Source organism: Apodemus sylvaticus, chromosome 5, assembly GCF_947179515.1.
Source record: "Apodemus sylvaticus chromosome 5, mApoSyl1.1, whole genome shotgun sequence".
In the NCBI taxonomy this organism is placed as follows: Eukaryota; Metazoa; Chordata; class Mammalia; order Rodentia; family Muridae; genus Apodemus; species Apodemus sylvaticus.
The window spans coordinates 11,331,265-11,355,337 of NC_067476.1; the positions used below are offsets into that span (position 1 = coordinate 11,331,265).

Here is a 24,073-nt window from a genome sequence, read left to right on the forward strand (position 1 = left end):
GGACTGGGGCCAGGAGCCTCACTGCAGCAGGGCCTTGGTCTTGCGCGCTGGGTCATCCGGTCGGAAGTTCTTGTATTCGTCCACCTCTTTCTCAATGGACAGCAGCTGGCTCTGCAGCTTGTTCCGAAGTCCCGGCAGTGTGTCCCGGATGTGGTTGGTCAGTTGCTGGGCGTGGTGGGTAAGGAAAAGGTTAAAACCAAGGTCACAAGCCTAAATGCCCACAGGCCTAGGCACAGGGAGGGAGGGATGTCAGGAGACTGGGTGGATGCGGTGAGGGACTGAGCTGAGGAGGGCCAGGCCGGAATCTGTAGAGCAGTGGTCCTCAACCTTCCCGATGCGGCCACCCTCTGACGCAGCTCCTCCTACTGCGGTGACCTCCAACCATGAGATGATTTTTGTTGCTACTTTACAACTGTAATTTTGCCGCTGTCATGACTAGTAATATAAATATATGACATGCAGGATAGCTGACATGCGACCCCTGTGAAAGGGTCATTCAACCCCCAAAGGGGTTGCAGCCCACAGATTGAGAACCCCTGCAACAGCGGGCAGGTGGGAAGCTCTTCAGGTGCTCCCAGAGACGAGATTTTAGTCATGTGCCATCGCTCTGGTGTCTGACAGAAGCCGGAAATCGGGATACACGCTTAAAGCTACCTTATTTTGAGTAATTGAATGTTTTTAGGCAGGGGAGGCTGAAGGACACCCCACCTTGCACCCTCTGGGCTTTAATTACCTAAAGGTAATTCTCAAGCTCATCTGCAGGGTTCGCCCAAACCCTATCTCCAAGAGCCATCGTGGGGACACTATGGGGCAGAATCTGGTCACTACTGTCCTCTTTTTCAGAGAGTGGTGTCACAGGGGGTGAGTAATGATGCTGGGACAGAAATTCAGATCTAGGGTAGTCGTGACTGCCCCTGCACACACTCCAGCAGGGGCAATGACCCAGGGAAGCTTCTAGAATGTTTGTGGTTTCTGGATCGGCCTCTCTGGAGCCTGACAAAAGGCTGAATACATTCCAGTCTCTAGTCAGAGCCACCATCCACACAAAATCCCGGTCTTCTCTACGTGCTAGGGCTCCCCTTCCATGTCCCAGACAGGAAAGGTTAGCAAAGTCCTTGTCACTACTTCCCTGTGGAACTGGGGCAAGTGACCTCCCTGCTGTGGATCTAGGTGGCTCTGCACCGGATGCTACTCTCTCTTGGTCACCCTTAAGATGTACTGAGGAAACCGGGCTGGAGAGAGATGCAAGTAAGAGCGTCCACTGGTCTTGTAGAGGACCCAGGTTTGATTCCCAGCAACCTTATGACAGCTCGCAACCATCTGTAACTCGGGTCCCAAGGGGATGTAACTCTCTTCTGCCATCCTCGGGCACCAGACAAAGACAAAACAGCCATACATACAAGATAAGATAAAACTTAAAAAGCCAAAACACAAACAAAGACATGCTTGAAATATTCCTGTTCCTCCAGGCCCTGGCCTGGCCCGTCCCCTACCTGGTTGAGGACCTTCTGCAGGTAGGGTGTGCCCATGCGGTCAGCCAGGTGGCGGTAGGACGGGTGAGAGAGAAAGAATTTGCGCTCGGCGGCCAAGGCGGCTGTGATGTCCTTCTTGCCGTCTATGTCCTTCTGACTCCGGTTCACCACGCCAATGTAGCCTGTGGAACACGGTCGGGGTCAGGGCGCAGCTGGCCCCGGGGAGGGAGATGTGGGGTGCGGGGCAGCTCGGGAAGGCGGGTGGGGAGGTGAGGACTTTGCCCACCTCTGCGCAAAGGCAGAAGCTTGTTCTCCAGCACGTCCCGGGCATCGGTGCCCTCGTCCATCAGGTCCAACTTGGTGATGACCCCAATGGTGCGCTGACCTGGGAAGTGACCACAGGAGGATTGTCACAGCAGCTCCAACCCTCACTCAGGGCACTTCTGCATTCTCGAACCTTCCACGCTGCCCTCCTCATCCCTTGTCCACTCCCTTGCCCACTTAGCTGCCCCTCTTTTATGATCCGAAGTGGCCAGAACGGTTTTGCTGTTGTTGGTTCCGTTTCTTTCAGAGAGGATCTGGCTATGAGGTTCAAGCTGGCTTCAGGCCTGATACACATCGGAGGCTCGAGAGGCGGCTCAGTGGCTAAGCACACTGGCTGCGCTTCCGGAAGACCCCAGTTCAGTTTCCAGCACCCACGTGGCAGCTCACAGATGATGTCTATAACAGTTTCAGGGGATCCAGTGCCATCCTCTGGCCTCTGTGCAAGCAAGTGACACACAAACATCCTGCCAGCAAAACATCCATGCTAACAAAATACTTTTAAATTCTTTTTTTTTTTTTTAAATTGGAGGTATACATCCCGGCCTGGCCTTGAACTCATGATCTTTGTGCCTCCACCTCCTGAGAGATAGGATCTTGACTGTGCACTACCCACTGGTGCCAAAATCATCATGTCTTATTATATTATTATGATGATGATGATGATGATGATGATGATGATGGTTTTTTTGAGACAGGTTTCTCTCTGTAGCCCTGGCTGCCCTGGAACTCGTTCTATAGATCAGGCTGGCTTCAGACTTACAGATCTGCCTGCTTCCACCTCCCAAGTGCTGTGATTTATTTATTTATTTATTTATTTATTTATTTATTTAATGTATATGAGTGCCCTATCTTACCAAGTGCTGTGATTAAAGGTGTGTGCCATTGCCACCAAGCCAAAATGATATTTTAACTATACCATGCCAGGTAAGAACCCCAACACTAAGCTAAATCCCCAACCGGGATAAAATGTTTCTTTAGGGTGGGTCTTTTAAGTATCACATTTATTGATTTACTTATGTATGTATACAGAAGACAGCTGCAGAGTTCGGTTTGCCCCTTCTGCCACATGGATTCCAGGGATCAAACTCGAGTCATCATTGGTAACAAGGACTTTTTCCCACTGAGATACCTTGAGGGCCCCCATTTTAGCAATTTGAGCAGAGATCTCATGTAACCCAGGCTGTCCTTAAACTTATCATATAGCTAGTACTGGTCTCAGTCCTGGACTTTCCATATTAAGATGAGGTTTCACTGGGCTGGAGAGATGGCTTAGTGGTTAAGGGCACTGACTGTTCTTCCAGAGGTCCTGAGTTCAATTCCCAGCAACCACAGTGGCTCACAACCATCTGTAATGAGATCTGATGCCCTCTTCTGGTGTGTCTGAAGACAGCAACAGTGTACCCACATACATGAAATAAACAAATTAATTTTAAAAAAAGATGAGGTTTCACTATACCCAGCTGAAATGAGTCTAAAGGTTAAGTCCAATCCTACCACTACTCTCTAGCGATACCCCTAAACTAAAGCTAGACCCCTGCCACACCTTGTGCATCAGCTGCCCGTCAAGGACCTACCCTGGGGGTCGACCTCCTTGGCGATCTTGAGGGCGTCAGAGTTGGCCAGGTCCGAGTTGGCAGGGGACACAGCCAGGATGAGGCAGTTCTCCTTAGTGACGAACTGCATAAGCATATCCCGGATCTGGAACTCGATGTCAGGAGGTTGGTCCCCTACTGGGACCTTGGTCATTCCAGGCAGGTCCACTAGAGTCAGGTTCAGCACTGGACAGAGATGCAAAGAGGGCGGGTTCACAGTGTGGGCGTGGTTAGGCGGGCAGAGAACTGGGTCCGACTTAAAGAGCATGTATTGGTGAGCGAGGCCAGAAGTGTGTGTGCGGGGAGGGGTTGTTAGGCAAGCGGGGCGTGAGGAGGACGTAGAGAACCACAATGTTCAGCAAGTGTTTGAAATGTGTGGAGCCAGAAAAACTGGCCCAGGGGGCGAAGCCAAACAAAGAAGCCGGGAGGAGGAGGCGGGGCCCGGTCTCCTCACCGTGGGGCGAGTAGACCCGCAGGTTGATGGGCACCGGCGAAATGCCCTTGTTGGTGCCGGTGACTCGGTCGGTCTCAGCCTCGATCTCCAGGCGCACCTCCTCGAAGTCAGTGAATTTCTTCCCCTTGCAGTGCAGGAACTCGGCATATTCTGCTCCGGAAGCCGGCAGGAGAAGGGAAGGAGGCATCAGACGTGGGAAGCCCACCTGAGCGGCACCCTTCTCCCGTAAGCCACCCTTAACCTCCGAACACAGCGCGCCTTATCTCCGTTTTACAGTTTTATACCCACTGTCTAGACTGGGCTCGATCAAGGGCCAAGGAGCGGAGGATGATCTTGCCTACTCTGAAAACAACTTCAGTAGCTAGGCTGGACTTCACCTTGAGGAGGGAATCACTCCTAGCTGCTGATGGAGGACACGAACCTGTGGTGGAATTAACCAGCTGCAGGACCAGGGGGCGCCGGGTGACGATGCCAGATCCTCGGGGCAAGAAGTCCCTGCAATGAGTTTGGGGGTCAGAAGAGGGTCAAGATCTGAGAGGACCGCTGCCTTCCCACCGGGGAGTACCTGTCTCAAAGACCAGGTCCCGCAGCATCTTACTGAGAACATTAAGTCAAACTGAGCCAAGAGAAAGTCCCTGGCCCTGTCTCAGCCACTGTTATTCTGCCCTGGGGGAGGGGGGGAGAATGTAGCACAGGATAGCCCAAGTAACTGATGGCCAGTGAGATCTCAGCAAAAACAGAGCAGAACTGCCCTCCTCCCTGTCCCTCTTCCCCAGACCCCATCTGTCTAGAAGTGAAGACGCAGACGCAGCTCGGAGGAGGCAAAGAACAGAACTCAGCCTTCTTTGGTACCAACTGCGTGCCAGCTGCGTTGTGGGCAGCAGCTCATGGGCTCCAGAAAGCAGCCCTGGGAGGAGGGCACAGTCACTGTCCCCACTTTATAGAAGGAGAAACAGCCTCAGGGGTCTTCCATTAGCATGACATAGCCAGAGAGCCTGGGCACAGCTCTGTCAAAGCTCCTGACCTCCAGGCCCCACGGACTCAGCCCCTCCACAGGACTGCCCTGAGGCCTGACTGGCCATGCCCAACATCTGCTGATGTCAACTTTTGGATGAGTCTCTGTCTGTCAGCGCTTCTCAATTCCCCCGCCCATGACTCTTCCACAGGCTGGCTGGAGGGTGGAGACCTCTCCAGGAATCAGGCTGGCAGAACTAGCAGTCACGGGATCCCCCAGAACCCAGGAAATGGGGAAGCAGACCAGAGCCTGACCCAGCTAGTTATCCCTGGAAGAGACCCAAGGAGACTCCGAGGACACCAGATACTCAGACCCAATCTGGAGCTGACTGAGGCTCACAACACTTCCTGAACCCCAGGCTCTGGGCAAGGGGTCCAAGGAGAACAGACAGGCCCTCAGTTTCAAGCCCCCCTCCTGGGGCCCTCTCCTGTGCCACCTCTAGAAAAGCAGAGACCACTGGGGGGTCCGTGGGCCACCGACTTGGGGGGGTGAGAGACAGTTGGCATGCATTGATCCTTTCTAGGTACCAGGCAAAGGCATTACTTTTTACCATACTAATAATATGTGAGCGGACAGGGCTGGCACTCTCCGCCTACTACTGAACACCGTGCCAGCCCAGGGCTCAGTATTCATGAGGGATTTAATGCAGTCTAAGGGAATCCCCAAGTCATCAAAGGAGACTCTTACAGAGAGTCTCACTTTATGTTATGTTTTCTTTTTTGTTTTTTTTTTTTTGTTGTTGTTGTTTTTGTTTTTTGAGTCAGAGTTTCTCTGTGTAGCCCTGGCTGTCCTGGAACTCACTCTGTAGGCCAGGCTGGCCTCAAACTCAGAAATTTGCCTGCCTCTGCCTCCCAAGTGCCGGGATTAAAGGCGTGCGCCACCACTGCCTGGCGAGAGTCTCACTTTATAGATGAAGCAACTGAGGCTCAGAGAGGGAAAGCGACTTACTCAAGGTAACACAGCAGAGCTGTGAGCTTTGTCTTATTAGTTTGGATTTTGTCGTTGTTTTGTTGTTTCGGTGCTGGACTTCCAACCCAGACTCTCTCACATGCTAGCCAAGTACTCTGCCTTAACTATACACTCCAGCCCCAGGTCTGACATTCAAATCCAAGTGTCTGTTGGACCCCAGAGGCTAGAAATGTCCTCCGTCCCACAGTGCCACCCCCTCCATCAAGGAGCCAGATTTAGCTTTTTATATAATTGAATTGACTACGATCTGTGCCAGGCCCTGTGCTGGGCCGTGAGGATGAGAGATGAGTCACCAGCTCCCCACCCAAGGCGCTCACAGTGTGGTGGAGGCAAAGAGTAAACAGTGTAGCCTGCGGTAGGACTGAGCTGGCCGGGCAGGCCAGGAGGGAGGGAGTCCCAGCCTTCGAGACTTCCTGCCTCATCACCAGGCCTTTTCTCAGTGACTCCTTGGGGGAGGGTCACCCCTCTGTTTGGGGGTGTCTCCAGGATTGTGGAGGTAGCACATTTGTTTTCTCAGTGGCTTTGGTGGGTGTGTGGGCCTCGGGTCCACCCTCTTCCTCACCAGCTGCTTGCCAAGCAAAGCCATGGCAACAGTGGTTGCTATGGAAACTGAGGAGGGGCTGGGAAGGATGGGGCTCCCCATAGACAGCCCTCCCCAGGCAGAGATGTGGACTTACTTCCCTGAAGTTATTCCTTGAGAGGCCTCCCTGCGAGCAGATGTGCCCACCCAGCCCTGATGCCTGGGGGTGGGGGAGGGGCTCTGGAGAGCTTCAGAGAGCTTGGGGTCCCAATCCCCTGCCTAAGATGGTTGGCAGCTGCTTAGGGTCTGGCCCAAGTCACTGCCACCTCAGAGCTGGAGCCTTAAGCAGCACTGGCCAAGACTAAGCTCCCAGAGGCCCAGGGTGATGTCAAGAGCCCAGGCTCTCTAAGCGAGGCCTACTCAGCCTGAGTCAGAATCCACGAGGCCGCTTGTTGTTACAAGTGCTGGTTCCTCAGCGTGCCAGATTCAAGTCTCCAGGGACAGGCCACACTAACCAGCGAGTTCCTGTATGACTGTCATGCTTTCTTTCACTACAGCCTGCTTGCCTTAGAGGTTAAGAGGCAGTGTCAGGTAGAGGCCGTGGGTTCAAATCCCACCTCGGTGCTTCCCTTGCCTGGTGCCTTTGAACTCATTTCTTCATTCCGAGTGTGTGGTGTGACGGCAGACATAGTTGTTAAAGGGTTTCTGGGGCCTCTCAGCAGAAAGACCGAGCCCATGCCCAGGACATGAAGACCACAAGGGCTACCAAGAAGGGTCCCTCATCTTCAGCATCCCCTGAGAGAACCCCCAAACTTCAGCAAGAAATCTGAAACCCCACAGAAACCTCTGCCTCAGCTCCTCTGGGTACTGAATCCTGACCGAGGCACCATGAAAGGCATGATGAAAGCAAGGAAAACAGCAGAAGAGAGGGCACGCCACTCCCCCATCACTGCCCTGAAGGTGGGGACTGAAGCCCAAGGAGGGCAAGGATGGATGACGTCACACAGCCATGGGGAGAGGCTGTACAAGGACAGGACGTAGGAAACCTCACACATCGACAGACAGGACCAGTGGCCCCCGCCAGGTGCAGACGAGCTGACACACAGGAGGCCCTCCAGGCACACCAGAAGGAACTGCTTTGTGGCTTTCCTGACACCTGGACACTGTGGCTCTCTGTGAAGGACCAGCATCTTTGACGCGACCTTGGGTCAGAGCCACCATTACACCTCCTGTTTAGGCCTAGGAGATGGCAGAACAGGTGTCCACAGAAAGCGCGCAGGCTCGCTCGCTCTAGGCTTGCTCACTCGCTCGCTCGCGAGGCACCACAGGCCAGCGCTGGGCCCAGCATGGGAGGGCAGCTGGTGGCCTGCCAGCTCTCCCACTCATTTTGAGCAGATGGTCGTTTCACAGGGAGGCCTTGCATCGCCATCTGCTGAGACACCTTCAAACCTGAGGCCCAGAAGGGACCAAACAGCCGCCTCTCAGGACCTCCAGCACCACCTACATTCTTTCTCACTGTCATCCCCTACCCACAAAGGCAAGAAGCACCACAGCCCTGGGCCAAAGTGGGTCCCCCACTCCTCCTCCACCAACCCAGGACGCTTGGCTAGAGCGTCCTGATTTCTTGACCCTGCTTGGGAGCAATTGATGACAAGAAATAACTTTGTCTATTTGAACAGGGGACCCTTCTCCCGTCTTCTGTTTCCTGGGCTCCGGCAGCAGACAGGTCTGGCATTGTCGGAGCTCCCGCTTTGGGGCTGTGGACAAGTGACCGCCCCACAGCAGCGCAATGGATAGCTCTGGGCCTTACTGGGGGCAAGGGCTGGACAAGCCACAGTTGTTATAGTTATGGACTGTCATCCAGAGAGGGGGGTAGAAGGTGGGTGTCCAGCCTGGCCAGGAGAGGAAGAGTGGTTTGTTAGAGCAGGAGGGATTTCAGGGACAAACGGAGCTCCTCAAAGTGCCAGGCAGGGCCAGCCGGTTCAGCTCTGAGGTGGCCTCTGAAACACTGATCTGGAGTAATGGACGGACATTTTATCAGCCAAGAAACATAGAGGGAGAAGGTGAGGCTGCCTGGGACTACAAGTCCTTCTCTGTTCGCGGGGCCCCAGGAGACCCAGGAGGCCAGAGGCAGCCAGAGAGCGGCAGCTTGTAAATATCAGCCTGAGGTTAGACCTTTCAAGCAGACTAGCCTTGGCCTCCCTTCAGGTGCTAATGCAGAGACTGAGAGGACCTGAGTCCATGGCCAGCGTGCCCCTTACCCCCACCCCCGCTGAACCGACACCCTGCCGAGAGGACTGAGGTTGGGTGAGGATTTCTCCCAGTGCCCACTTAATGCTCCCTGGACGGAAGGGGACACTGAGTCACAAGAAGAAAACTCTTGTACAAGGTCATGGTGCAAGTCGGTGTTGGGTGGGAGCCCTGACAGAAAGACTCAGCCTTCCTAACCCTGCCTTTCCCTGTGTCTTTCCATCCAGGAAGCTTGCTTCCTCCCTCCCTCCCCCCCTCCCTCCCTCCCATCTTTCCTTTCTTCCTATGTATGATTTTCTTTTTTCTTTTTTTTTTGTTTTGTTTTGTTTTTTGTTTTTTCCAGACAGGGTTTCTCTGTGTAGCCCTGGCTGTCCTGGAACTCACTCTGTAGACCAGGCTGGCCTCGAACTCAGAAATCCGCCTACCTCTGCCTCCCAGAGGGCTGGGATTACAGCATGCGCCACCACCGCCCGGCTGCCATGTATGATTTTCAAAATGGAAATAGCTCCCTTTTTTTCCCACCTAATTAAAAAAATTAAGATTTTTTAGCCCCATAGTTGTGCTAAACAGAGACAGGACAGCCAGGACTACACAGAGAAACCCTGTCTCAAAAACAAAACAAAACAAAACAATAACAACAACAAAAAAGAATGGAAAAATTCAAGAGATACATAAACTGTTTTATAAAGTAACCCCCAACTGTCGGACCAACCCCAGACAGCCATCTTAGCTCCACTAGTGTGACTGCTGACTGACTATTGGCCAGGCTCTGCTGAAGCCCTGAAATCTACAGCATTCTGAGATTTCTCTTTGGGGTGACAGAAATGTCTAAAATTAGTTTATGATGGTGGGTGCAGGACTCTGCAAAGGCACCAAAAGAACCCCACTGAATTGGGCACTTGAAATGGGTGGGTCTTAGGATACATAAATCACACAGCAATGATATCATCTTGGCCAGGTGTGGTGGTGCACGCCTTTGATCCCAGCCCCTTGAGAGGCAAAGGCAGGTGGATCTCTGTGAGTTCAAGGCCAGCTTGGTCTACAGAGTGAGTCCAGGACAGCCAGGGCCATACAGAGAAACCTATCTACACACACACACACACACACCAGAAAGAAAGAAAGAAATATTTTATCTGGACTGACTGCTTTTATGCGTGCCTAAGGTCAGTGTGATCAGTTTCTCCATCTCCCAGGGGAAAACTGAGGCTTAGAAGGCAGAAGTCACATGACCCTCAGGCTCCTACAAGCACCACATCAGTGGCATCTCCCAAGACATCTGGTACAGATGCCTTGACACTGGTATTTTCCGGTCATGGCAGCTTAAGGAGAAATCTCCAGTTTCACTCCCAGGAGTGCGTCCCTGCTCAGAGCCTCAGTCTGCCCACCATGAAATGGGACTCAGCACAGCAGCCCTTGAGATGATGCCCTGAGATCCAGGCTGTGGAAGACCTAACCCAGGCAGCCTTCGAGAGGCACTCAAAACCTAACCCAGGCTGCTCATGGGGCGGGGCGGGGTGGGGGAGGGGTGGGGGAGGGGGAGCCCTCAAAAGCTGGTGTTGGCCTGACTCAGTGATGTACAGGAGTGCTGGGGTCTCAGGTAGATTAGGGAGCGCTCTCCTGCTGAGATCTGGTTATAGCCTTCTGCCCCTCAGGGAAGGCACACAGAGGCCAGGTGAGGAGCATAGAGAGGAGCTAAAATGGTGCTAGAACAGCTGCCTCCAGGAGCCCCTAGCCTCCTGTCTATGCTTTAAGGGGAAACAGCCCCACCCTGCATATCCAGGACAAGGCATCGCATCCTGGAGGGCATCCAGAGGAGGTGCTGGCGGATGAGACCTGGAGGTCGGAGCCAGTGAGGGAAACTGGTCAGAGCAGACAAACTGGTCAGAGAGACCCCAACCCATTTCTTCCACAAGCTGCCCAGCTAGTCAGGCGGCCATGCCAGCGTGTGCTGGCCAGAGGTGAGCGGGCCAGCAAGGCTCAACCGGAGGTCTGGGCTCAGTTTTGAGGGGACAGAGTGCAAGGGAGGTTTAAGACAGAGGACCCTAGAAGGAGGGGAGGGCTGTAGAGTTCCCTGCTGGCAGGCAAGACTAGATCAGGAGTCAGAGGTGGCTGCTGCGGTGGCTTTGTGGGGCTTGGGGACCAAACGCTAGGTGTGCTGGCTGAGGAGGCCTCTGTCCCGGGCACTGGCATCTACCACTTAGGAATCTGACGTAAGCACTGTCCCAGACTAACAGGCCATCGTCTTGTTGCCTGTAGAAATTCCAAGCTGCTAGGGAGCTCTTCTCCTAAGCTTGCTTGGTCCGCAGACTTGTACCTCGGAAGGAATAGAGTCACAGAGACACCCTGAGGGAAGATGGAGCCGGGCTGTGCAAAAGGGTGGGTGTAGAGTGTGAACCGGACTGTGGGAATGTCTGGCCTTGAAGCAGGAGACCTGATGGGCTCTCCTGTCTTAGATTCAATTGCTGTGTGACTTCAGACAGGACCGCTGCCTTCTCTGAGCTATTCTGAAAGCCTGAAAAGTTTACTTTCCTCGCTACTGGTTAATGAGGCCACAAAGACAATAACCAGTGCTGTCTTTAGGCGTGGGAAACAGCGTCCGCCTCCCCCAACCCCGATCTCGAGCCAGGGTCCAGGAGAAAATGGCCCCCATTTTAGGGGTTGCCAAGAGAGAGGTCCTTTCTGGAGCCATAGGTAATATGACAGGGTGTTTACCTGTGGCTGTGGGAGGGCTCTGGTACGAGATGGAATGAGTGGGGACCCAGCGGCCTGAGGGAGGAGCCGTCTGTCCCTGCTGGAGGTGGGTTTGCCTGGGGCAGACTGTCCTGCCTTCAGCAACAACTCGCCCTGATTTCCAACAGCAATCCTTAGACATGTGGTACGTGGGCCTCCGGCTTGTTCCCGCCCACGCCTGGCAACGCTGCGCCCACACCTGGCTTCCTGCGATGTCCTTCATGGAGATTCACTCCCTGAGGAGCCAGGCTTCCCACCCTCTGACCCCACCCAAGCCCAGGAAACTCTACTCTCCTGGCGCCGGGATCAAATGCCGTCTGCCGGGGTCACCTTTCATCCTAAGTTCCCTGGGCCACCAGGATGGCGGGTGGGGATGGAGGGAGATGTCCTCTGGCTGAGGCCAGCCCCAACGGAGAACTCCAGGCATGGCCAGAGGCAGCAAATCCTCTGAGGGGACCATGGGGGTGGCATTGGTGACTGTCCTTCAGACTGATTCTCCCTACACCTGCATGGCTCCTTCCTCCTCCAGCTTCTCTCTCCTACCTAGTCTTAATCTACGTCAGTCCTAACGTCACTTCCTCAGGGCTAGCCCAGGACATGTCCTTCTCTCTGCCCATCCCAGGCTAGGAACCCCTTGTCTGCTATATCACCTCACTCTCTTCAGTCTCAGTCTCCAACTCTGAGAAATGGGTTCACTAGTGATTAGGAGGAGTATGGACTTAACAACGAGGGTGTGCAGTTTCCCACAGGAAAGGGAGGCCCAGTGCAGAGAAAGACAATGGAGGCCAAGCTTGTGGAGTGGAAAGCAACCATACGCCTCTCCCTGGCTGGCGACCGGGCTCTGAGCAGGCGCTTGCCTACCGCCCCGCCCCACCTGGATGGAGAAGACACGCCCCTGCTACATCTGTGGTTTGTTTCAACCCTCAACAAAGTCTCACTGGGATGGGGGCATGTCATTGCTGTACCCATTTTACAGATGTGAAGATGGTAGACGGCCAGGGATAGAGAAAAACACAAGGGGTAACTCCCATTGTTGCCCCACCCCACGGGCTTGGGGCAAAAGGATGCTTACCTGCCCTGCTACCCTGGAGGAATGCTGGGAGAGAGGGCGTGTAGGTGGCCCCAGAGTGGAGCAGAGACAGCACTGAGGGCACCAGGCATCTATCCGTTCAGGAAATGCTAGAGTCTTGGGGAGCACAGACTCTCCTCCAGCTGCACCACACTGCATGATCTCATCTGTTCTCACGGGACTGAATCCCATGTCTACACCAACAGCTTCCAAATTTATATCTCCCGTGGCCCTCCCCCATCCCCCACCGCCACCAGGACCTGTCTAGGGCATCTTTGGCTCAATATGATCAAGACTGAATCCCTGCTGCCTTTAACCTATGCCAGCCACCCCACGGGCCCTAAGGTCAGTTCCCCAGGGTCTCCTGACCACATGATGCCATCACCCCTGACCCTGAAGTCACCCTCGATTCCCCACTCTCTCTCCAGTCTATTAGCCAGTGGGACCTGGCCCCACACAGATCTAAGCCCACACTCTCCGACTTCCCTGGAGGCGTGTCCGTAGACCTGGCTCTTGCCTCCTTCCTGTCTCCCTTTGGTCAGAAGCTTCTCAAGTCACCCTACCACTCCAAGGATCTTGAAAACAAACCAAATCCCCCACCTTGGCCTGAGGGCTCAGAGATGGAGGCCCTGTCTATGCCTATCCCACTGTTCCGTCTCAGTGGTACCTGTTTGTAGCTCAAACTGATTCTTTCCTGCCCCAGGCCCTTTGCACTTGCTGCTCCTTGGCCTGGGATTGTTTTCTCCCAGCTTCTCACATAGCTTGGCACTGCTTGGTTCTCCTAGGAGTGACCTTCCTCTAAGACCTTCTGAGCCCTCTGTGTGGAAAGCAGCCCAGTTCCTTCTGGGAGTCAGATCACAGCTTCCACGTGCCTCAGTTTCTCTCTCTGGAATGCACAGCTTCACCAAAGACTCTCTAGTATGACTGCTGTGGACCCTCCAAGAATGACTGCTAAATGACTGGATGAACTGGCCTCAGTTTCCCCATCTGTAAAGGGAAGGGAAAGGAAGAGCATAGACTCAAACAAGACCTAGCAGGGTCCGGGACAGCTGCTGGGTCACCTCCATTGCAGAGCTGACACCTGCATGCGTGAGAGCCTGCCTGGCCTGGATTCGCTTGTTTCCTCTAGGGAGTTTGCCACTTCCTCTCCATGGGGCTTCGGTGCTCTGAACGCCCCAGGAGAAAGTGCTGTTGTTACCATGTGCACGGGTCTAGGGACCCAGAGCTAGGCAGAGAGGTCTGGAATCTGTGAGGAAGCTGGTGCACGGGTGAGGCTGGCAGGAGCCTGACCCCGCCCCTAGCTGGGACCTGACCCTGCCCCTAGCCTCAAGGTTGCTGCTCCTTTTGTGACTTCTTCACTAGGGTCGACGCTGCTGCCTGCTTGCCCCTCCGATTTGGGAGCAGTCCTCTTCCTCTGTCCCAGACCCGTATCTGGACACTCTCACGTCCTCCTGGCTGGAGCAGTGGCCTCTCGGACAGGTCAAGAGCTGTGGCTGTCTAGCTGCTGTGGTCTGGGCTAGACACTGCCCTGGGCAGGACGTCATGGACTCTCAAAGCATCCCAATGACTCTCTTCCACGGGTTTAGTGACTGGCGTTTGTACCGGTTTAGGAGGTCCAGGTAAGCTTCCGGGGTCCTCATCTTACAGATGGGAACTCAGATGTCTAAACTCCAATCAATCCCCATGACCAATGCAGGATCAAGATGGAGTCTGACAGGTATCACCCTTTGGGAATGTGACCTTGAGAAAAGCATCTAATCTCAGTTGCCCATCTATAGAGTGGACACCACTGTGTCTGCTTCACAGGGGCTACAGCAAGGCAGGGAGGGGCTCCGGTTTGCAGCCCCGACTAGAGCGCACAGTCCAGCATATGCTCAGAGGACGAGATATGGTACTGTGGGTTGGTTATACAGTGTAAAGTGCTGGTCACCCTTCCACGCCCCTGTCTTCAGGGTATATTCCTCCAGACAGCCCTGAGTGCTGCACCCCTGGGAAGGGGCTCATCTATATGGATTCTTGCCTGTATCTGCAGCTCTGGGATCACATGATCCAGAGACAGCTGCTCCTCTCTGCTGACAAGACAGACAGAGCTACTTCCACTGTGGCATGTCTACATCTCACGACTACATGGTTCTACTTGGGTCCTCTGCCTGCCTTGTCCCCCTCACCCCCGCCCCCGTGGGTTTGCAGGGGCTTCCCAGGACATGTAAGTGGTGGCATCAACCCTCCAATCTGTCCATACTACACTGAGGTTTGGTAAAGGCAAGTGACTTGCCCAAGGCACCTGGCTTAGACCCAGCTGCCACCCCACAGAATGCTTGTGGAAGGAGGGGCCGCTGCTTCCCTCCCCCTCATGCCTGTCATCTCCTTAGACTTGAAGGTCATTGCAAGAAAGCAAGACTTTCTAGAAAGATGAGAGCTTGCACCTCAAGGGTGAGGAGAGGTCAAGTTAACACTCCGGCCTCCTCGATGGTCCTGGGACCCCTCTTCCCAGCCTGTACCTGAACTCACAGAATCATCTGCCCTTTCTAAGAACTAGAAATGCCACCTCTGTCTTCCATTGCTCCAGCGGAGCCTGGGGGGTCACGACCCTGCTTGCCCCTCTAAGTCCAAGACCCTTTGTCTCTAAGGCTCCCCGTTCACTCTGCCACCTGGCCTTCCCAGAGCCTTGTGGGATCTGAGGCCAGAGGAGGATTAGGTTCTGCAATGGCTCACCACCCGCCTCCCCGCCATCCTGCCTCCTGGACTTAGTCATCTCTGCCCTCTGCCGCCTTTTCTCTCCATCACAACCCTTCTGCCAGGCCAGGGATGGAAGACTCTGACAAGCGGCCCCTTCCCAAGGGGGCGGCGAAGCCAGGGGCAGGCTAATCCGTAGAGGCTCACAGGCCGCTTCTCACCCCCCTTCCCTTCCTCACACCGCAGCCCGCGCCTCCCCCTCTGCCGCTCTGCGCACGGATGGCGGCGGGAGCCGCAGAGGTGTATGTGTGTGTGTGTGCGTGTGTGTGCGTGTGTGCGCGCGTGTGCGTGTGCGGGGGGGGGGTTGTGCCTGGTCCCCGATGCCAATGGGGCTGTGTCCTTTTCTAGGACTGGGGGAGGGGGCTGTCCCCTGTCACGACCAGGAATTCCCACGAGGGGCAGAGCCGGTTCCAAGGAGCCCAGTAAGGGGACACTGCCCTCCGAGTGCTGTCAGCTCCCAGCGAGGCTCTGAGAAATGCGGGCCCCCTCGGTCCGGGTATCGGAGACCAAGGGCAACCCTCTGCCGGGGTCGCCCTACGGATGATGGGGTGAAGGAGGGGGCGTGAGTGGGGGACTCCACTGATATCCGCGGACTGGCGGGGGCGCTGCGGACCCTAGGGCTCAAGTGGGGGGGCGGGGGCGCTCGGTCCGCCAGAGCAGCGCCCAGACCGTCGGAGCCCGGGGCGGGGACCCGGGGACCCGGGGCGCGGGTGTCCGCGCCGCTCCTACCTGCCCACGAAATTCTCCAGCACCGAGCTCTTGCCGGCGCTCTGGCCGCCTACCACGGCGATCTGCGGCAGGTCGAGGTCTGCGTTCTGGCCGATGGCGGAGAAGGCGTCCTGTAACCGATTAACCAGCGGGATGAGGTCTTCCATGCCGCGGTTGCCCATGGTTGCGGCGGGCCCGGCGGGCTGCGATCCTGGCCGCCGCTCCTGCTCCGGCTCTTGGCCCCCGGCTTCGCGGCTGCAGCCGAATATCCCGACTGCGTGCGCCGCGGGTCCCCCGCCCCTCGGGGATCCAAGCGGGCGCTTCTTCAGACCGCCGCTAGATGGCGCGTGGGGATTCGCGAACTGGTCACTATGCGCAGGCGCAGCGCGGGGCCTCATGGGTGTTGTAGTTTTCTCCTTCTGCGGCTTTCGGGGAGATTTACCTGTGTTTCTGGGGGGGGGGGTATGGATGCAGCACCGAAGATAATATTTTTAGTGATAGATAGGGGTGCTAACTCTATACATGTGCTAGTATGTGGTTGTCATAATTACTTCATTTCAGCAGTAATTTCCACTGGAGAAACTGAGGCCTTAGAGGGAAGATCTGGCATCCTCAGGCTGCAGTCAGCTGACCAAAGTCAGCCCTAGTCCCCTTAGCCTTTCTAGTCTAGGTTCTGACACTAATCAAAAATTTGCAACATAGTCCCTCCTATCGTGGGGCCTCAGTGTTTCTGGTACTAGGAGGAAGAAAAAAAAAGGCAAAATTCAATGAATTACCAGGAAACCTATGATAAGCTAGGCCCCTTCCTAAACTTATACACACAACACTATGCAGAACAGCTAGTGACTCTACACTCCTCTGAGTGTAGAGGTGGTGGGATAGACCGGACACAGAAGATCGTTTGTATTAGAAGAAACGGAGGAAACCAACAGGGGTTGGAAAGTCGCATTAGCCGGAAGGAGTCAAAGGTTTTCCAAAGAAGTGACCTTTCAAAGGGAACGTAAATGATAAGAAGGGGGCCTGCCACGCAGATAGGGGGAAAACACCCTGGTGGAGTGGACAGGAAGTGCAAAGGCCCTGAAATAGGGCGTGCTGCCTAGGACAAGCGAAAGTTCTCGCCTTAAACTCCAGGGCTCCAAGAGGATGAGAGTCGGGCCCAGTCAGTGGCAAATAGTGCGATTGAAACCAAGGGCCCTTGCAGTCGTGCTTGCCTGTTCTTTTCACACGGACAGATCGTTGGGTACCAGGCCCATCCACCCACTTTTGCATCAAGGAGGACCTAGTTAGGACTCCCGACAAAAAAGCCAAGAAAGGGAGGGTCGTCGGGTCACTTCTGTGCTCTGAGACTAGGTTAAGGGCCCTGGGCATTAGAGACTACTCATTTTTTTTCACCCTCTGAATCTGTGGCTCCTGAGCAGACAGGCACGGCATCCGCGCGCTAGACCCCAGAGACAAGGCAGCGAGAAGGATCCTTACCTTCAAGTGGCCAAAAGTCAAGTGGGAAAGGGAGGGGCCATATGCAACTAAGCCAATAAATGAGCGGGGAGCCGGGCTGGGCGGGGCTTGTGTTGTTGACCTATACAAGATGGTAATGCTTGAGCAGAGCAGAGAAGTGGGTGGACCGTGAGCCCAGTAAGGGGGATCTTCAGTTAGGGCTTTACCTCTGGGTCACTTCTGGGTCTTAGCTATCTATCTGTAGAGTTGGCACAATGACAAAATAGAGTGTCTGTGTAGACCCAGTGTGCTCGGATCTCATTAACAACCATGCCTACCACATCAGAAATCCAGGCCGCTGAGACACCACCCTAGCACCCCTCAACCAGAGCAGCTATTCTGAGCCAACCTAGAGAGGATAGGGATGTGAGCCAAGATGGCCAGCACCATCAATTTAGGCTGGGCACACAGTTTGAAGATGTCTGTCTGGACCATTGCAACTGGGCTTTTGTTATTTTTTCTTATTCTTTCTTCCTTTCCTTTTCTTTCCAGGGGAAAGTGTGACTGTAGCCCTCCACTGGCACAGCTCATGCAGTTGAGTTTCCCCACATTTGGGGACCTCACGGGGTCAGCACACAATGGATGAGCTCCGCCCTGGGAAAACCACTTTCTTGATCATGACATCTCTCCTGCCAGCTAAGTGTTATGATTTTCCCCACTTAAACACCATAATAAAACTTACCGTTAGAAGCACACTTCCTAGAAGTATTTGAAAGCCTCATGACTATCTTCCCATCTATGGATCAACATTACAGCTGAGAGTTTATTCTGTGGCTTACCTTTCATCTTTACAAAATGGGATTGTGCTAACTGCCCTGCAATACTCGATCCTGGAGCCCCTGGGTCCTGTGGGGAGCTGGTCAGAAATGTGTCCTCACCCAGGACATCATGTGTCACTACTTGAATGTAGCAGGGGCCAAGGCCTCTAGGATATTGCTGGGCACACTGGAGTTGGGGTGTGGAAGAGGGTGATGCTGTGAGTAAAAGAAATTGCATATAGGTGTGAATTCAAACACAAACACACCTGACATACCCTTTGACCCTACACTCTCCACATGGGTTTGTAGAGGCTGAAAGAGGGCTTCTGCAGAGAGATTCCCAAGCTCAGAGAAGCTGAATGCTCTGCGGGCCAATACATCCATCAAATGAGAGCTCCCAAAGTGGCTTTGTGCCTGTGCTTTGAACTCTGGGAAGGGAGGATGCTCTGCTGAGCTCCGGACCTTTGGTCGCTGAGGAGCCCGGTTATTAATAGGACCCTGCCCTGTGCCATTCCTCCTAGCCAGGAGCTGTGTTGGGTGGATCCTCTGACTCCATCTCAGAACTTTAATAGCTTGCTGTGACAGACGAGGAGAATGAGGCACAGAGTGGCCACTGAGGAATGTGTCCAGGGTCACAAAGCCAAGAAGTGACAGAGCCAAGCTGCCAGTGGAAGTTGGTGTGACAGACATCGTCTGCACTGGGAGTCTATGTATTTTTGGTGTGTGTGTGTGTGTGTGTGTGCGCACGTGTGCATGGATGTGTGGTTAGAGAAGGATGTGTGGTAGAAGAAGGTCGGCGATGTCCTCGACTGCCACCCATCTTGGTTTCGAGATGGGATCCCTCATTGCCCCGGGACTCATCCAGTAGGTCCAGCTGACCGGCCATCTGCCCAGGGTCTCCTCTTTCTCTTCCTCTGCACTGAAATTACAAGCATGTGCTCCATCCTCGGTTTCTTTACACGTTCTGTGGTTCTGGCTCTGGTCTTTATTCTCATAAGGTCAACCCTTTACCAAATGTGCTGTCTTCCTAGTTAGATATATAAATTTCTAAGTGCACATAAAACCATATACACTAAACTCTTGTGATGTGTGCACAGCAGATGCAAACAAAACAAAACAAAACAGACAAAACCAAGCATGTGAGGGCCAGGGAGATGGCTCAGAACACAAAGGCACTCACCTCAAAGCCAGCCTCCCTGAGCTTGATCCCTAGTGTCCACGTAGATAAAAAGAAGAACTGACTTCCTCAAGTTGTCCTCTGACTTCCACACAGACTTATGGACATACACACACACACACATACACACACATACACACACATACACACACATACACACACATACACACACACATATATATACACACACACACACACACACTAAAATAAAGAAAAACTGAGAGAATCACGGCAGCAGATTGGAACAGTGGTCTTCAGATAACAGCTCTTAGTAGTCAGCCATCCGTTCTTCTCTGGGCCTGGCCCTTTGGATCTATATTTCATTGTATGTCTGTTGTCTGTCAACATACAGGGATCGGTGTCTGCTTGGTATGAGAACTCATGCAAAACCCAGGCAGGTCCGTGAAGAGCGGAATAAGATGCAAGGCTCATCCCATGGCAGCGGGGACTCACGGGGAGAACCAGGCCTGCCCAGCAGGTCAGGCTCACAGAGCAAGGGCGCTGTGGTAGTCTGAGTATGAATGGCCCCTGAAGGCGCTTACATTCAGATGCTTGGTCATTAGGAAGTGGCACTGTTTGACAGGGAGCAGGAGGTGTGGCCGTGTTGGAGGAAATGTGTTACGGGGGGCAGGGCAAGGGGGGATAGATTTGGGGGGTTTCAAGCTCAAGCAAGGCCCAGCGTCTTTCTCTTCCTGCTGCCTGCAGAACCGGATCCAGATGTAGAACTCTTGATTCCTTCTCCAGCACCACAGCTGCCTGTGTACTGCCATGCTTCCCTCCATGGTAATTCACTGAATCTCTAAAGCTGCGAGCCAGCCCCAATCAGGGGTTTTCCTTTATAAGAGTTGTTGTGGTCATGGCGTCTCTTCACAGCAACAGAAACCCAAACAAAAACAGGCAATCAGGGCAGGGGCACAGCAGGGGCATTGCAGGGGAAGCCCCTGGGCCAAGCCAGGGCATGCAGGAGTGCTGGGTACAAACACACTCTCAGAGGTTGGGGGAGTTGCTGCTCTAGGTATCTACATTTACCTGGTTCTATCCTGTGGGGAGGTGCTCCCCATGAGCCTGAGAGGGATCTGACTGCATTGCATGGGGTGGTGCTCCCCATGACCCTGGGGGAGGACTGATGGCATTGCATGGGGAGGTGCTCCCCATGACCCTGGGGGAGGACTGATGGCATTGCATGGGGAGGTGCTCCCCATGACCCTGGGGGAGGACTGATGGCATTGCATGGGGGAGGTGCTCCCCATGACCCTGGGGGAGGATTGATGGCATTGCATGGAGAGGTGCTCCCCATGACCCTGGGGCAGGACTGATGGCACTGCATGGGGAGGTGCTCCCCATGACCCTGGGGCAGGACTGATGGCATTGCATGGGGAGGTGTTCCCCATGACCCTGGGGCAGGATTGATGGCACTGCATGGGGAGGTGCTCCCCATGACCCTGGGGCAGGACTGATGGCATTGCATGGGGAGGTGTTCCCCATGACCCTGGGGCAGGACTGATGGCACTGCATGGGGAGGTGCTCCCCATGACCCTGGGGCATGACTGATGGCATTGCATGGGGAGGTGCTCCCTATGACTCTGGAGGAGGACTGAAGGCATTGCTGACTCAGCCCTGGTGAGAAATGGAGCCAACAGTCCACTGTTTTTGTCCATTCTCCACGCACCTCCTTCCGGCCTGACGACTTGGAGCAAGCCACGTTACCTGTGGGATCTTCAGCTTCTCCAATGGGGATGGGTAATAAAATCCCTGAATTTCAGGATCCAGAGGCAATGGAGTGAATTTGGGTTGAGAACCAATGAAAACAACTACCAGTATAGCTGTAAGCAGTTCCCTGCTCCCACCCTCTCAAGAGACCCTAGCGTCTTAGGAAGGTGGTGGTGGTGGGCAGTGGCTGTGATGACAAGGTATGGGGGGGAGGTTGCTGTCACCCACAAATCAGTGGTGTGCAGCAGAAATGTCCAAATTAGGCCCTCAGTCTGAAGGGTGCTTGCTCCAGAATGTAGGGATGGAGGATGGACACCAAGCTGTGCCCATCCTGGGCTTCCCACCTCTGTCCTCCCTCCTCTCTCTCTCTCTCTCTCTCTCTCTCTCTCTCTCTCTATCTATCTATCTATCTGTTTATTTATAGGAAGAGGCACAGGTGGGCGACAGCCCCTGGGAAGGTCACGTGATAAACACAGGGTCTCACAGCCTTTCTGCTTCCTACCCAGCCTGAAGCTTCTGCCGGGCGTGGCTGGCTCCCAGGCGTTCTGAGCTGGTGTGGCAGGTGGCAGGCCCACCTTGTCATCTGCTGGTGTGCTATGCTAGACACCTGCCTGGGACTCTCCTCTAGAAGAGGATGAATGTCCTGGAGGACCATGCAGCTGGGGACAGAGGGAGGTAGCTGGATTCGCATACTAGAATCCTACATTCATTCACCCATTCGTTGATGCTCACCTGGCGGGTGCAGTGAGCTGGATCCCAAGGACATGGGGACAATTCAGCAGTTTCTTTTGCTGTCTAGAGGCATATGACATCACTAGAGATGGAACTAATGGGAGCTGGGGAGGTAGCAGGTTACAAGATGGAGATGCCGTGGTCAATAGCCACTTAGAAAATAGTAACAGTAGCCATTATAGAAATTGTATGAATGCTGGCACGGGGGAGGGGATCTGCAAAACTCAGACAATGTGAGACTTCAGGAACCAGACACTTGTATTATTATTGCTACCATCACCGTTGTCACCATTGTTTTGAGCAGGGTCTCTGATAGCCCAGGCTAGCCTTGAACTCTAGTAACTGTAGATGAGCTCATACACGATCTTTCTGTCTTCACTTCCCGAGTGCTGGGATTATAGGCGTATGCCACGATATCTGGTTTTATGCAGTGCTGAGGTAAAATCCAGGCCTTTGGGCATGTTAGGCAAGCACTCTGATAGTTGACTTACATCCTCTGCCCCTGCCACCACCATCATCAACAGTAACAACAACAAACAAGGTGTTGTTTATGTGGCCCTGTCTGACCTACAACCCTCGACACAGACCAAGCCAGCTTTGAATTTACAGCAATTCTTGTGCTTCGACCTCCCGAGTGCTGGGGTTACAGTCTCGAGGCTCTGAGCTTGGCTGGACCTCATTAACCTGGAAGCTCAGGGTAAGTCAGATGGCTCAGTAGTTACGAGCATTTGTTTTTGCTAGAGGACGAAGTTTAAGAATCCCGCCTGTCCATCACTCCAGTTCCGGGCGTTCTGCACCCTCCATGGGCCCCAGGCTTGTATGTGGTGCACAGACATACACATGTGCAAAACATACAAAAAATCTAAAACAGAGTAAAAATGACAACTTTCCTCCAATTAAAACACATTTCATGCAACATCAGTCAAACTTCTGGTTGGATTTTAGAGGCAGGGAGGGATTTAACAAAATTCTGTATTCCATCTGGAAGAAAACAAACAAACAAACCAGGATCTGGAATTGGCGAGTTTTCTTTACTTTCTGATTTTGGGGTACATTGGACATAACTAGAAGGAGCAGGTTGGACCCTGGGTCAAAACTGGTATTGGCATAGATCCACCGAATGTAGGAATTTATTCTCTAATAAGGAGGATTTTCACAATAGAGACAAAGGGGCCAGGGAGATGCCTCGCTGAGTTAATGCACTTGCTTCAAAGCCCGGTGGCCTGGGTTGGACCCCCCAGAACCCAGGAGGAAGGAGAGAACAGACCCCATAGCTCTGACCTCTGACCTCTACACACATGGCATACATACCCCCAACAATACACACAAAACATACTAGTGATGAAAATACAAAATAAGAGGCAAGAAAGAGATTTCTTTCTTTCTTTATTACTATATGTAATTACACTGTAGTTATCTTCAGACACACCAGAAGAGGGAATCAGATCTCATTATAGATAATTGTGAGCCACCGTGTGGTTGCTGGGATTTGAACTTAGGACCTTTGGAGGAGCAGTCAGTGCTCTTACCCTCTGAGCCATCTCACCAACCCCAAGAAAGATTTCAATAGGGTTTTCAGTCTCCATGAGGGAGGCCTTTTCTCCCCCCCCCAAAAAATGTCTCCTTTGGGTGGTGAGAAATTCTGTCTGCAAGAAATTGGTCAAAGAGAATTAGCTCCAAACAGTAGATCCAGAGCCTTCCTCAACCTCAGTTATCGTCAAGAGATAACACACATTAAAAAAAAAAAAGTAAAAAGAAAGTCTCTCTCCCCGGATAGAGTCATCAACACAATCATTGCAAATTAGACAGGAAAATACAAATCTCCTCTTGAGCCCACTACACACTGTTATCCCCTCCCGCCCCTAAAACTCAGATTATATATAATATGTATGGAGTTTAGGAACCTGCTGAGTTCACACCGTGTTGTGTTGTCAATGTTTAAAATCCTTTGAAAACCTAATTTCTGGTGACTAGGTGCTTTCTCATTCTTAAAAGGCACACCGTGGCTTATTTAGTTTTCCCTCTGAAGTTGACTGCGTTCCAGGCTGCTATTATAAATAACGTTTCCAGGAACGAACGTCCTGGCTTTTAGAGTCGTTTTCCTGGATTACAGTCCTGCAAGGGGGTTAGTAGGGCAAAGGGCAAAGGGCAAAGGGCAAAGGGCTTTCTTGATGAGGGCTTGGCTGCTACCTACTGGCTTTGAAAGATGCGCATGCGCAGTTAGCTCCTGCTGTTTGCCAATCTTCGCCAGCACCAGCATTATTTTTAGTGTTTTCTCTTTAGCAACTAGCTAAGCTCACTGTGTACCGGCGTCAGTGCTAAGCATTATGTAATGTCATCTTCACACACACACCCTAGAAGGG

The 24,073-nt window shown here is 53.4% G+C and overlaps 1 protein-coding gene and 1 pseudogene across 2 annotated transcripts in view; both read right to left on the reverse strand.

Moving 5' to 3' along the window:
* Dnm1 (dynamin 1) overlaps positions 1–16,092 on the reverse strand; it is a 43,806-nt gene extending 27,714 nt beyond the window's left edge. For both annotated transcript variants that reach the window (XM_052182173.1, XM_052182172.1), the window contains exons 1-7: positions 15,861–16,092; positions 4,264–4,337; positions 3,843–3,992; positions 3,371–3,574; positions 1,759–1,857; positions 1,494–1,654; positions 23–165 (exon numbers count right to left, since the gene is read on the reverse strand). In XM_052182173.1, the coding sequence (XP_052038133.1) occupies positions 23–165; positions 1,494–1,654; positions 1,759–1,857; positions 3,371–3,574; positions 3,843–3,992; positions 4,264–4,337; positions 15,861–16,021 (992 nt within the window). In that variant the 5' untranslated portion in view covers positions 16,022–16,092. The remainder of the gene's footprint in view (positions 1–22; positions 166–1,493; positions 1,655–1,758; positions 1,858–3,370; positions 3,575–3,842; positions 3,993–4,263; positions 4,338–15,860) is intronic.
* A 1,730-nt stretch (positions 16,093–17,822) lies between these two features.
* On the reverse strand, positions 17,823–17,977 carry LOC127686567 (uncharacterized; annotated as a pseudogene).
* Positions 17,978–24,073: the final 6,096 nt, after the last annotated feature.